The 14,824-nt window shown below is 50.5% G+C and overlaps 1 protein-coding gene across 4 annotated transcripts; it reads right to left on the reverse strand.

Moving 5' to 3' along the window:
- Positions 1-2,554: 2,554 nt before the first annotated feature.
- Mavs (mitochondrial antiviral signaling protein) lies at positions 2,555-14,505 on the reverse strand. Of its 4 annotated transcripts, none has more exons than XM_026788513.1 (7): positions 14,437-14,505; positions 11,169-11,349; positions 9,662-9,839; positions 8,508-8,677; positions 7,486-7,624; positions 4,832-5,319; positions 2,555-4,124 (listed from the first exon to the last, which is right to left on the reverse strand). In XM_026788513.1, exons 2-7 carry the CDS (start codon positions 11,283-11,285, stop codon positions 3,693-3,695), a joined length of 1,524 nt encoding a protein of 507 aa, XP_026644314.1. In that variant the 5' UTR covers positions 11,286-11,349; positions 14,437-14,505; the 3' UTR covers positions 2,555-3,692. The 4 variants fall into 4 exon arrangements, with proteins under 4 accessions (XP_026644314.1, XP_013208602.1, XP_005365636.1 ...); XM_013353148.2 differs by having other exon boundaries at positions 11,169-11,316; positions 14,437-14,489; XM_005365579.3 differs by lacking the exon at positions 14,437-14,505 and adding an exon at positions 14,205-14,425 and having other exon boundaries at positions 11,169-11,316.
- Positions 14,506-14,824: the final 319 nt, after the last annotated feature.

A 14,824-nucleotide genomic window follows, 5' to 3' on the forward strand; every position in this document is an offset into this window, starting at 1 on the left:
GGAGAGGGGAGCATGGCCTCTGAGCTCACTTCCTCTTCCTCCCAGCATTCTGTTCTGTTTACTCCTCCCACCTATGTTTTAACCTATGAAGGCCAAGCAGTTTCTTTATTATAATTAACCAGTGACCTTCCTCCATTACCCTTTGAATGTGGTTCTGGCTCCAGATACACAGGTCAGCTGAAGTTCACTGACATAAGGAAATCCACATCTGGGGTTCAGTGTTCATTGTCCCCTCTGATCTTTCCTCCTGCCATTTTACAAGCCAGCTATAAATTGAGTCCATGATAGTGTCTCTTTCACAAGGTCAACATGAGGATTAAACGACCTAATATATAGTAAGTGTTGGGCAAAGAGTCTGGAACATGAACAATATACATGGTAAATGGGGCCATTACCATATTGCTGCTGCTGTTAGTAGCAGAAACAGTGGCTAAATCTTTAGTGACCACATTTAACAGGTCCTATAGCCATTGTAGCCTTGGGCTAAAGAGATACAGGCAGAAAACTGAGAACAGTAGAGTGTATGTCTATCCTCTAAGGAAAGAAACAAATTCTGACACAGACACATTAGACCAAGAACCCTCCATCTATTTCCCTTAGAGGAGGGTGTCTTAGCCATCAGCTCTGTGATAGTACATCTACGGAAAATATGGACCTTAGGGGCTGAGTGATTCTATTCCTACAGGGCACAAGGGGTCATGTTACTGAATTTGAATTTCTGCCTGATAGAAAAGGTTGCCAAGCCTGAGGGACCTGATGTAATGGAGCATACCCATGATGGGTGACTCTTTCATTTCTGACAGAGTCCCATAATGAGGGCATCTAGCAAGGGAAGGAAGTGAAGGGTGGCACTGTACTGAGTTCATCACAACAGGGCTTATTGGGACTTGCTGGGGATAGAGCATTATAGTTCTTGAGCTTTGGGGAATTCTTTATCAGAGAAAGAAGATGGCCAGGGCTGGCTCTCTTGCAGGTACATCTGTGCATGGATGCTTAGGAAGCATGGGTTCCTCCAGCCAACAGTGATCATTCTGTCAGGAAACTGCTTCCTGACATCCATAGTATGTGTACCCAGACACCTGTGGGTACAGATGCTTGGGTTCTGGTTCATCTTGTCCAGATCATGGCTATGATGGTAACCTGGCCCAACCCTCCCTTCGACACAGCTATGAATCTTATTGGCCCCGAAAGCAACAAACACAGGACTCCTGGGACCTGACGCTGGCCAAAGCCTTCCTCTTCCTGAAGCTGGCATCTGGGATGCCTCCAAGTTGATACCAGCTGAGATGATGATGTCATTAAATACAGGCCTAGTCATCAAAACAGGCAAAGTACAGGGAAGGCCTTTGACACTTCCTACACATCCTTGACCTAAGAGATGCCTAGTGACCTGTTACTGCGCTTGAAATCTCACCATCTGGGTGACACTCAGTAGGGCTATGTGTTGTATTATTGAGATATCTCTTTTTAAAGCTACCCTGGAATGGCCACACTAAAGCTAGTGCCCCGCACAACCATTCACTAGCACAGCCAGCATGGCACTTGGGAGAGGGTAGGGAGTCCAGGAGTTGGTGGGAAACAAAGGTGAGCCGGGCAGTGGTGGTGCCCGCCTTTAATCTCAGCACTTGGGAGGCAGAGGCAGGGGGATCTCTGATCAAAATCAGAGTAAGTTCCAGGACAGGCAGGACTATACAGTGAAATCCTGTCTTGACAGAAACAAAATAAACCAAAACATTAACAATAACAACAAGAAAAACCAAAAAAAAATGAAAACAATTAAAGAAACAAAGGTGATAAAAAAGCAGTGCAGAGCCGGGCGATGGTGGTGCACGCCTTTAATCCCAGCACTCGGGAGGCAGAGGCAGGCAGATCTCTGTGAGTTCGAGACCAGCCTGGTCTACAGAGCGAGTTCCAGGACAGGCTCCAAAGCCACAGAGAAACCCTGTCTTGAAAAACAAAAAACAAAAAAAACACACAAAAAAAAAAAGCAGTGCAGACTTGAGGGGAACAAATTACATCGAGATTCATGGCACAGGCTGAAGTGCACCTTGTAGTTCAGAAAGTTAGGGCATGCAGGGAGGACTGTGACAGCAACTCCCAGCCCTGATGCCTCTAAGCTTTGTGTTCACAACAGAGCCCAGAGATGAAGTTGGCTCCATGCCTAACCCTTGCCCAGCAAAGGGCACCTTAACAGAACCCATGAGGATACCCTCAATACGTCTTACTGGATTTCTTTTCTTTCTCTGGCGGTTGGGTCTCACTGTGTAGCTCTGGCTGTCCTGGAACTCGCTCTGTAGACCAGGCTGGCTTTGAACTCATAGAGATCTGCCTGCCTCAGCCTCCTGAGTGATGGGATTAAAGGTGTGTGCTACCAAAATTAGCCTAAGCTTCGTTGTATGTCTGATGTAGATGTTAACTAAACTTCTTGCCCATGGAGGAAAGAATATGCAGCATTTATCTCTAACTGTGCAGCCAAAAGCCCTAGCACCTTTCCATTTAAAAGTGATAACATGTATCCAACCCCTAAGAAATACAGAACTCACAAGATTTGCACACATAAACATTTTTTTTAATTTATCTTGATAAAATTAGAACCTATTAGCACATATGTATGCATATTCGCCCCATTTCACACATGGGAAAATTAAGGCACAGAGGTTTATTCCTTGTCAGAGATCTCAGCGCCAGAGAGACATAGAAACACTATGTAGGCCAAGGCTGTCCTCTTAAAGACAAAGACTGTGCCATTACAAATCCGAACTCTGCCTCTCAAGCTCACCTTAGTTCGACCAGGCTGGGCAGGAGGGTAAGTACTTGGTGGTCATACCCTCTGGGCTAGGCATTACATAAATATCTATATCCTCCAGTCTCAGAAGAGCCCAGTAAAAGCAAGAGCTGCTCACTGTCTACCCTGGGAAAAAGACTAGAGAAGCCAAACATCGGCTAATGCCAGAGAAAGAATGGAACCGAAATCCAAGCCCAGCCGAGCTCCGCCCACTAGGTGTTCCATCAGCCAGTGGAGGAAGCCAAAGAGAATGGAGACCAGGAGGGAAAATGTGAAGAGGAGGGAGTAGGGAGGCTAGAGGAGGGCTCCCGGGGTCTTCCTCAGGCCTGGCAGCTGCTCCTGGTTTTCTTGGAGTCCATAGGGAACTGCGTGACCTTCCCTTAGGGTAGCCTGCCTGTGGAGGGGGTACAGAGAGAGAGACAGAGGATTCAAAGCTCCCTAGAGACCAGCCACTCTGCTACTCCCAGGCTCTAGTGCCAAGGCCTTAGGTCGGACTGCTGGTGGAAGGCACAAGATGTTATGGGAGTTCTCACCAATACACCTGTGCTTGTGTTTCAAGGAGCCTGGGCAGGATGAGGGGCACCATCAACAGAGTGACACCTCCTGATCTTCAGGCTTGGGCCAAGAGGGATGAGGCTGATGGGGACACCTGCTTAGAAGCACATAGCATGAGATCCTAAACTGCCGTGTGGCCAGGTCAGAAGTGGTGGAGCTAACCCAGTGCCTCAAACACCTAAAGACCAAAAGATGGAAAGAACTAGGATGGAAAGAGTCTCTCCCCACCCCAGAGGATGGAGCGCTTGAAGGAATCACCATCTCTAGGTCCCCCTAACTCAGCCTCTACCAGCCCAAGCCTAGAGAACATGCTTGACGGAACTGAGCAAGTGAGTGACACACTGCTGAGGCTTCACTGGGCCAGGCGCCTACTACGGTACAGCATCACTGCCAGGAATGCAGCCAAGAGTGCACTGGTTGCCCCGAACCACTTAGCCCAGGATACTGAACTGGCACAAAGCTCTTCTTTCTCTTCTGGGGGCTCCTGGGTGGCTTGTGGCCCAGGGCTTCCTTCCAGGAGGTCAGCACTGGGGCTCTCGTCCACCTGGATCCTAAAGGACGAATACTCATTCTCCTCCGGCCCATGATTGGGTCCTGAGCCGAAGGAGCTGCTGGAGCTGATGGCAAGGTCCAGAGAACAGCCTGAGAATGGCTCATCCACCTGGGACACCAGCACACCTGGTTTGCTCATCTCAGTCGTGGAGCGCAAGCTCCTGAAGCTGCCATCTGGTCCGGGCAGGTTGCCTCTAGTGGTGCCTGTGGTTGCTGGAGGCTCCAGGGTCTCCTGGAAACACAAGGAGAGTGGTGGAAGGAGTTCAGGTGACAGGAAGACAAGCTCGGTTGTGTGGTCAGGGTATGAACTTGCATCCCATAATAGCTGAAATCACCCTCTCTTGGGGGAGTCAACACACAGCTGGGAAGGAAGTGACCAAGGCAGCCCTCTCCCACTCCCTGAGCTGCTGTGAGCATCACTGCTAGGGAGCCCTTGCTGGGGTGTGACACATCTTGCACTATTTGGGCCCGAGAGCAACAAGGCAGCCACAAGATCCAAAGGTCTGTGACCTTGGTTCCTTCAGATAAACAGGGAAAGTGGCTATATGCGTCACTGGGTTGGAGTAGCTGCTCCAAGACAGATGCCTGAGACCACTGTCCAATGAAGAACAGCGCACATGAGCCACCAAGTTCATTCCTTACTACTTCATCTACAAAGTGGTAGATGAGTTCAAAGCCCCAAATGAGTTAATATACACGTCAGTGTGGGTGGTCTCATGCCCCACCCTGCTGAAGGTCTATGCTAAGAAGTTCTCATGACTACCATTCCTCCTGCAAAACAAGGGGCAAGGGCTGGACGGGGCTTGAATACACCAACACCTTGAAGAACACCTTGAAGAACCAGACCAGAGACAGCACAGAGACTAAAAGGGTCTGAGGGTGGAGCAGAGGATCAGCTGTCTTGGCAAAGTGGACTAAGTCACTATTAGGAGGTCTCACCTTGGCTTTGCTGCTGCTCATGTTAGGTGGCATTATGTTGGCAGGTGCTTTGGCCACACTAGCAGGCACTTTGGATGGCATTGCGCCAGCGTATGCTGAGTTGATGGGTAACTTTGATGGTGCTGTATTGGTGAGCACAGAAGAGGGCGCTGCAGCAGTGGGCTTTGAACTGATCGGCAACTTGGAGGATAGTTTGGAAGACACAGTAGTTGTTGTTACCAATTTGGTAGAAGGCACTGAGCTGGTAGTTATAGAATTGGTGAGTTCTCCCCCATCAGTGCTGAGACAGGGGGCAGCCTTGGCCTGGTCACCAGCTCCCTTTGCATAAGCCAATTCAGTGGAAGGGGGAGACAAGGAGGTATCAGGAGATGGAACAGATCCCGTGGCCCCAGGCATGTGGCTTGTCCTACGGGTAGTACGTGGAAGGGGCTGGAAGGAGACAGTGGGAGACACAGGTCCATGCTGCGGTATGGGAATGGAGTCAACACCTTCAGGTAGGGAGACAGAAACAGAAACAAACTCAAAGGACTGTTTGTGTTGAGGGCTAGAGAAAGGTCCCCCAGCCCTTGGTTACACTGTCCCTGCCATATCTGGTCTCCCAATTTTGGCTCATGGGGAAGATTCTTGCCCTCAGTCCTTGACAAAGAGCCCTAGTCTGTCCTATCACCAAAATAAAATGGCCTCTACTTTCATTCACATCCAAAAGCTTGGTGCGTGTTATAAATTATTCTTTTTTCCTTCCACCCTGGACACCTGTCTCTTGTCCCACTTCTGCCTCTTCTCCCTGAGACATTCCCCTCACTGCTGTCCCCCGCTACCTTCCAGCAGGAGGGGACAGCAGGACGGCCCAATAGAACCACTAACACCAGTCAATCAAACCACAGGTTTATGCCCCCAGGAATAAAGACCCAGTAGTCCCAGGAAGAGAGCCTGATCTGGGGAAATCCGGAAGTAGCAGGTAGTAACATACATAAAGCTGATGACACGAGACTCTGCACAGAACTCTCAGGATACACATGCCAAGGCTGACGAACATCAGAAGTGATGTCTGCTGTCTCACCCTAAACCTAACAAAATCTCCTGGCATGGGCTCACAAACATACTGCAAACGAAGTGCCCTCTGCCCCCATGGTTCACAGCAGTATTTCCTGAGAAATGTCTTGTGACAAGCTGACATTACAAAGCACAAACGGTTGACCGAGGGCTGTTTGGGGATGAAAGAAGTCGGGAGCACTAAGATGATTTTCCCCAGCCTTTAACTGTTTACACAGCAATTCCAGGGTATCGAGGGCTGACCAGGCACCAGTGACAAACAGAACAGAATCAGGAAAGCAGAGGTGAGCCATTCTAGACTGGAAAGCCAGGGTGGACCGAGTACAGTCGTGGGGGGAGCGACAGGTTCTGATCCAACTGACAACTCATCTGGAGCTGAAACACTTCAGTGATTTCCTGGGGTCTTGGTTACTTTTCTATGGCTATGACAACACCATGACCAAGACAACTTATAGACAAAATCACTTAATTTGGGGCGCATAGTTCCAGGGGGTTAGAGTCCATGACCATCACAGTGGGGCGCGTGACAGCAGGCAGGCATGGTGTTGGAACAGTAGCTGAGAGCTTACATGTGATCCACAAGCATGAGGGAGAGAGAGGGAGAGAGAGAGAGAGCTAACTGGGGATGGCATGAGCTTTTGAAACCTCTAAGCCTGCCAGGCAGTGATGGACACCTTTAATCCCAGTACTCGGGAGGCAGAAGCAGGTTGATTTCTGTGAGTTCGAGGCCAGCCTGGTCTACAAGAGCTAGTTCCAGGACAGGCTCCAAAGCCACAGAAAACCCTGTCTCGAAAAACAAAACAAAACAAAAAAAACCCAACCAACCAAACAAACAAACAAAACAAACAAACAAACTTCTAAGCCCACCTCTTCCTAGTTCTTTCTACATGGTTCCACCAGCTAGGGACTAAGTACTTAGATAGCTTGCAGGAGCCATTCTGATTGTAGCCACCAGAGCCGGGAACTAGAGCTCTCCTTGTGCATAGCAGGGTTTCAGAGTTCCCTCATCAGCTAGTCCTATGCTATCCTCCCATCTTCAGCCCTTTTGCCTGAATGCAGAAATGGCCCTAACTCTCTCTCACACGTAGCAATGTACAGCAACACACCTACACAACAATCACAGTCCCCAGTGCGACTGTACTAGTTTATCCGTTCTCGGAATCTGGGCTGACCTTATTACTTTTTTGACCACAAAACACAGCAGGAGTAATGAGGCCAGTTTTGAGCCTATACCTCACAGCCCTGCCTCTCTTTTATCCAGAGTCTTGCCCTGACGGCATGGGATAGGTTTGCATGCTAGAGGATGAGAGAGGCACCAGTCAACGGACAGCAGCAGAGCATATGTCAGGGAATGCATGGGAGGAAGTCAACAAGACCAGAAGACCTACCCAGCTGAGCCATGTGCTAATAAATGACTGTTTGAAGCTGCTGCTACTCTACTCACGCATGCACACATGTACACATGCACACATGAACACAGAGGCATGCTCTCTGACGTGCATCTTTATTCCTACCCTGCATCCTGTCCGAGGAAGGCCAAGTGGTAACTGTAACCCTACCCTTCCCTTGGGAGGTCTGAGGATACCACTTTCTATGCATACTTGCTGTGGACGTGCCACCCCGTTCTGGTTCTTGACCATGATGCTCTCTGGAGGGCTGAGGACTAAGAGCTTGTAGGTTGGGCAAGGGCATCAGAGAGTCACCAGTCCCAAAGCTGGCCCATGAGACTTGCTCTGAGTTCTGCAACAGAGGAAATGGTAATAAAGAAATTGTTTCTCCCAAGAGCTGACAAATCTTTATAAAGAACAGCAGATATTTATAATGCATCTCCTATAGGCCTCAGCTCCTGTTCCCAGGACCCTGGGAACCCTTGCCTTGTTTCTGGTCATAGGTAACCTGTACATACCATGGGGTAACTGATCAGTAATATACTTGCCTAATATGTCTTGAGTTCCTAGTGCCTACTTGGTTTTGTTGTTGCTATTACTGTTTTTGTTTGTTTCTTTCAGATAGGGTCTTTTGTATCTCACCCTAGCCTTGAACTTACTATGTAGCTAAAGATAACTCCTGGTCTACCTGCTTCTCCTCTGCATTAGGTTTATAGTTGTGTGTCATCATGCCCCATTTAAATGATGCTGAAAATGAACTCAGGGCTGTGTGTATACTAGGCAAGAACTCCACCAATTGAGAGCTACATCCAGCCTCCAAGGATGACCTCAAATGCTTTAGAAAAACAAAAACTGGGGGGCTGGAGAGATGGCTCAGTGGTTAAGAGCACTGGCTGCTCTTCCAGAGGTCCTGAGTTCAATTCCCAGCACCCACATGGTGACTCACATCTATCTATAATGAGATCTGGTACCCACTTCTGGCCTGCAAAACGCTGTATACATAATATATAAATAAAATCTTTAAATAAACAAAAACAGGCCGGGCTATGGTGGCGCACAACTTTAATCCCAGCACTCGGGAGGCAGAGGCAGGCAGATCTCTGTGAGTTTGAGGCCAGGCTGCTGCAAGAGCGAGTTCCAAGACAGGAGCCAAAGCTGCAGAGAAACCCTGTCTCGAAAAACAAAAAACAAACAAACAAAAAGCAGCAAGCTTGAAGTGGACTGTGAGAACCTACCTCTCCTGGGGACCTTGGTGGCTGGGTGTCCTGGACAGGCCTGGGGTAGCCTGATTTCTCTTGGTAGCCATTGTCAGGAATGCTGTGGCCTGGAGCATAGGCAGAAGGTCCTGCAGCTGTGGCAGGAATTGCTGGTGACTCCAGTGGCGCTAGGGAGCGGAGTGAAGTCCCTAAAGGACAAAGACATAGTGATGTCCAGAAAGAATCACAAGTGTCCTGGTTATTACCAGACCTGGAAGCTCTGGGGCGTCTCGTCTCCCTTAAATAACTCCGAAAACTGACCTGATGTGGGGTGAAAGCATCACTGAGGAGGGGTGGGGGGAGAGCAGCTGGAGAAGACAGGAAAGGTGGCAAGAGAGATGGGGGGCACGAGCCCAGCCACACTGCCGGTGGTCACTCCTCTGCCCCAAGGCTTTCCCTCACAGCTCTCATCCTCAACTGACCCTTGCCACAGCCCATCTAGGACCCCACCACAGTCATCATCTCTATTTGAGAGAGCACTGTTGACTTCCACAGATGAAGACACCAACTTGGAAAGAAGGGAGGAGAAGGGAAAGAAAAGCAAACACCTGTGTTCAAGATTGGCTTGACTTTTCTTTCTGGATCTTCTCTTTGGGGACAACTACCAAAACCGCCTCCCCCACCCCACCCCTGCCCCACCACATGACTTGGCAGGGACATTAAGAGGAATTAAGGAACAACTGGGCAGCTGGGTGTTGGGCTTAGAAACCAGGATGTTCTCAGAGAAACCTTGGGGAGGGAAGAGTGGGGTGAGCGATTGGGTGTCGACTCTGTAGAGGAGACAGGACAGAAAATGAGGACCAAGTAGGGAGGCAAACATCAGAGCTACAAAACTGACAGCAAGTGCCTTGGGCCGGGCATAGGGGAGGCATGAAGCCCCAGCTAACACTCAAGGCACCACCCTGGGGTGTCTATCCACTGCAGCCATACATGAGGAATGTGACATCAGCCTCACTGTGACTGACTAAGAAATTAAGGGATATGGCCAAAGGGACACAGCTAGTGAGTGGCTCAGCTGGATTAAACCCAGGTATGTCCTATGATGGAGAGCGATGGAGACAGAAAGGCAGGAGGTACAAGGTGAAGGAAGAGGGAGACGGGGCCCAGGAAGGAGGCAAGGGCAGGATGCTCACCAGGAGGCAGGTAGCTCTGATACACTCGAGTCACTTGCTCAGCCAGCCCAGGCAGCTCACAAAGTCTCAGGGCCCGGATGAAGACCTCTACCCAGCCAACCCGACGCTGGAGCTTATGGAAGAGGTCCCAGAGTGTGTCCCGGTTCCCTAGTTGCTTGTAGGACGCCCGCAGTTGATCCTGGAAGACAGCACAGCCGCTCTGCTCAGGCCAGGTGGCCTAGCCTTTTCTCCACTCAGAAGAGAGCTACTGCAAAGGGGACGCTAAGAAAGCCACAAGAGGAAGGCAGGTACCTGAAACTAGGTGAGAGTCAGGACAAGGTCAGGGCGGTAGCCCACGTTTGGAATGAGGAAGCACAATCAACTATCAAGGCAGCTGCCAGGAAAAGGCGATGGCCACGTTTAGGTTTGCAGGCACTGTCCCATTAAACGCTATGATCATCCCTACTTTACGGATGAAGAGACAGAGGCTTAGCAGAAGCAAAGCAGCAAAGGGGGCAAAGCTTGAATCAGGCAGCTCCTGAAGCAAAGGGAAGAGGGAGTAAGTTGAGAAGGAAAAGGGGCCCAGCAACAATGGGGTGAAAGGGGGCAGAGAAGAGGGAGGGGACCAAGAATGGGAAGCCAGGCAGGCAAGAGTAGAAATACAACAGCAGCTGTTATTCACGGGGATTCCCACTTGAAAACGATCAATCAGCTTGTTAGTCTCAACACTGGGGAGGCTGAAGTAGGAGGATTACGGGTTTGACACCAGACTGGGCCATGTAGGACGACCTTGTTTGAAGAAAGAGAAAGAAAGGAGGAAAGAGGACAGGAAGGGAGAGGAGGAGGAGGAAGAAAACTTGGTAGAGGATTAGGAGGAAGTGAAGAAGAGAGAAACAAGTGACAAACCACAAGAAATATTTACTACACACTAGATGGCAGCGTGAGGCCAGGAGAATCTCCGGAGTGCCCAGCCCTGCACTGTAACACTGTCTGCACAGGAGACTGCACAGAAAACAACAGCACTCCGGAGACCCCAACAGCATACAGGCAGCTGCTGGGAGCACAGCAGCCTATGCCGTCTGAGAAGAGTCCAAATATGAACCACTTCACTGGCTGGTGAGAGCAGGAGCCCACAGTAAGTTGTGGCGGTGGAGTCCTCAGGACTGACACTCCAGACTCTATCCCAAGATAAGATCCTAGGAGAGAACGAATCAGAACCAAGTAGGACCAAGATCCAAGGACAGGCAAAGAGAAGGTTCTGAAAAATTAGGGAGCCAGAGCCTGGAAACCTGCCGATCTGGGGTCAAGTTCTTGAGTGCAACATAAAAGCAAAAGGAAATCAACAATGTTAGGAAAGCCACCGTTAGGAAAGCCACCGTTAATACACTTGATCTGACAGAAAAGCAGGGCAGGCAGCAGCCTCAGAGGCCTTGGTCTGGGAGAAGGGCTGGGAGAGGATGAGAGGATGAACTTGGATGGGACGGCCCTGTGCTCAGAGCACTGGCCAGCTGCGGCTTCCCTAGCTCACCTGGTCGCTGGGTGTGAGGCAGGACAGGTAAGGCAGGATCTCCAAAACGTCAACACAGCAAAACTTGCTGTGATTGTCCCGGATATACTTATAGGTCTTCTCTTCAGCAAATGTCATGGCTGCTCAGCTTCTGGAGTGGAGTCCGGCCCTGGGAAGGATGGGATGGACTGAGAGAGATGGACTGGAAGAAAGATCACACAGGGCAACAAGTTGGCAGAGGGTCGGAGGAAGGCAATTCTCTCTCAGCTTTTAGAATCTTTGCTTTTTTTTTTTTTAACTTCCTTGCTTCTTCTTTTTTTTTTTTAAAGATTTCCTTTATTAATTTAAAAAAAGTATGTGTATGTGTGGGTATGAGGATGGATATGTGCATAAGGGAAGGAGCCTGGGGAGGCCAGAAGAGGGCATTGGAAGCCCTGGAGCTAGAGTGACAGGCAGTCGTAAGCTGCCAGACGTGGGTGCCGGGATCTGAACTCTGGTCCTCTGAATAGCAGTGCACTCTCCTAAGTACTGAGCCACCTCTCCAGCCCCAAGATTTATTTATATTTTATGTGCGTGGGTGTTTTGCCTGCATGTATGTCTATGCACCACATGCCTTCAGAGGCCAGCAGATGGCATCCCATCCTCTGGAACTGAGTTACAAATGGTCATGAAATGCAATCTGGCTGCTGAGACTCAAATCCAGACCTCTGGAAGAGCAGCCAGTGTTCTTAACCACTGAGCCTTCTCTCCAGTCCCCTTAAGCTTATAGTTTTTAAATGAGCCACTTTTAAATTCTTATTCACTTACTATGGTGAATGTGTATGTGTACGTGTATGGTGGGTGTGTGAATGTGTGCACATTGTCACAAGGACACACACGAAAATCAGAGGACAGTTTCTGAGTTGATTCATGCTAACACAGCAAGCACTTTTACCGGCTGAGCCATTTCACTCGCCCTAAATGTAAACCTTTTTTATTCCCCGAGATAGGGTTTTTCTGTAGCTTTGGAGCCTGTCCTGGAACTAGCTCTTGTAAACTAGACTGGATTCGAACTCACAGAGATCCTCCTGCCTCTGCTCCTGCCACCACTGCCGGGCCCTCAGTGTAAACATTTAAAGTGCCTTAAATGCAAGCAAGCATTACTCATGCAGCATCCTCCCCATCAGGGCTAAGAAAGACAAGGTCTATGTGCCCTCCACATGCAACCAACCTATGTGCTATGGAGTGGAAGCGGTCACAGGTCAGTTAGCACATCCCCAGATGAGATAATGGGACAGAAGTCCAGGAGGAAATGACCTGCTTGAACTGAGTGCTCAAGGAAGGCCCTCTGAGTGGTAGCATCTAAACTGTGCGGTCCTTCACTGTGAAGAGTTCTGAGCAGAATGCAAAGCAGATGCGAACGTTTAAGATGTGTTCCTCCACTGATGACAACTTATGCTGGAGAGGTTGTGGGGAAAAGGGAACACTTCTGCATTGCTGGTGGGAATGCAAGCTGGTACAACCCCTTTGGATGTCAGTGTGGCGATTTTTCAGAAAATTAGGAAACAACCTTCCTCAAGATCCAGTAGTACCACTTTTGAGTATATATCCAAAGGATGCTCAATCATGCCACAAGGACATGTGCTCAACTATGTTCATAGCAGCTTTGTTTGTCATAGCCAGAACCTAGAAACAACCTAAATGCCCCTCGATTGAAGAGTAGGGCTGGGCAGCTATGTTCCTGGTGCTTTGTGTACACGGGAGGTGGGGGAAAAGAACAAAACTTTGTTTCTTGGAAGCTGGGGCAGAGGAGGTGCCACCGCCTACACTAGGGAAGTCACAGAAAGACAGCAGCACTTCAGAGCTCCATTGTGACAAGGTCAACTTGTTGCTGGATTCCAAGAGTATTGTTCAAAAGAGAAGAAGGAAGGGAGAGAAGGGGGAGCCAGGTGCTCTTTATTGAGTATGGGGCCTCTGGGAAACAGCGTAGTTGCTCCAGGTGCAGGGCCCGGCCACACGTAAGAGGAAATACCAGTTCTGCCTAGTGACCCATGGCTCACGATATCAGGGCACTGCTAACTACCAAATGCTACATTCCTTTGGAGAGCCACAGATGGAAGGTTAGGAGATCAGGGAGGTAAGATTAGGGTCTGTTGAGCCTCCGGGAGATGAAAAGAGAGTTCTGGGGCAGATATGACGAGGGACTCAAGCTAGCAATTTTCTGCAGTCCAGCCACCAGCCTGAAGGCACAGATGGGGGCATGCAGCCCCACCAAAAGCAGAGGAGCCTCACATTTGTTCTCTCTTGAAGGTTCGCTGTTACCAGGAGCAGCCTAGAGTTCTTTCAGCTAGTCCTCTGACACAATCACAAGCAAGAAGGAAGTGATACTATACTGACCCTGTGGGATTTGAACCCAGACTTTTTGCCGTGGACTAACAGAGCAGAGAGGCCCCGCAGGAGAGTCACAAAGTCCATCTTTATGTCAAGGTCACTGCCTGGGTACGCGTCCACAGGGTGAGAAGATGCGGCATTTAGGCTCTCTGAAGCATAAATCTCTCAGACACAGCTGGCACTAATGCAGCCCTCACTGACATTCACCTGAGTTCAGAGATCAAGGCCGAACGCCCGAAAGCTTGACGGTATCCAAAGAACATTTTTTTTCTTTCCTTTGTTTTCATCCTTTTCCTCAAACGTCTTTCCTATCTCAGAGAAAAGGAGATGGCAGGGGTATTCTGGACACAGCAAAGCTTCCGACCTGACTTCCACGGAGTTTCCGACTGGCTCACGGAAAGAAATATCCACACTCCCGAGGGACACGTCTCCTGGCCTCAAACTAGATTCCCGGCGGGGCCCAGGTCTCCAAGTGCAGGGAGGCTGTTTTGAACAGGTGTCACTGCCCACGACTGTCCAGACCCGGGATCAGACCGTACTCCGGGCTGGCAGGCCTACTCCCTGGCGCGACTGCCACAGGTCGTTGCGCGCAGCCAGGCCTCGTTGGAGTCATCAGGGCCAGGGAGAGGCAGGGGGCACGCCGAGGTTCCTCCTGTCCAGCCCGGGCAAACGCTCTGCACCACCTACCTGCTCACTAAAGGTGCCGGATGCGGCTCGAGGAACTCCCAGGGTCCCGAATCCGAGTGAGGCGGGACGCACTCTCCCATAATCCCGTCGGGAGCTTCCCCGACCCCGCGTGCCCAGGCCCGGGGCGCTCCCGCGGATTCCGCGCCGCTCTGGGCTCCGGCCAAGGCCCCCTCCCTGAAGGGCAATGGTGAGCACTGAGCCGTGAGAAACCACTCCCGGGCTGCGAACTTACCGAGAGGAAACCAGACTAGTCAACAGGTTGACCCGCGTACGACCGTGCAGAACCCTCCCAGATCAAGAGGGCGGGGCGGGGCGAGCCGCGCGCCCATTGGCCAGGGCGCGGGGAGGAGCTAGGGGGGGCGGGGCCGGAAACTCTGCCATTGGCTGGGCAGGGTCTGGACAGGATGGAAGTAAGGTTGCTGGTTGGGCAGGAAAGTCCTGAGCCGAGGAGGGCCAGCCCGGTCGTGGGGGCCTTTGGATGCGCCCCTAGTTCATGAGCCGCTGCTTTAGCTGCTAGTGCTCCAGAGACCTTGCTTGGGGCCGTTCTGGTTCCCTGCAGAGGCATGAACGAGCAGATTATTCTCTCCTTGCTTGGTGTAGAGCAGTTTCCACGGGAAGTC

This window comes from Microtus ochrogaster, unplaced genomic scaffold (assembly GCF_000317375.1).
Source record: "Microtus ochrogaster isolate Prairie Vole_2 unplaced genomic scaffold, MicOch1.0 UNK3, whole genome shotgun sequence".
NCBI lineage: Eukaryota > Metazoa > Chordata > Mammalia > Rodentia > Cricetidae > Microtus > Microtus ochrogaster.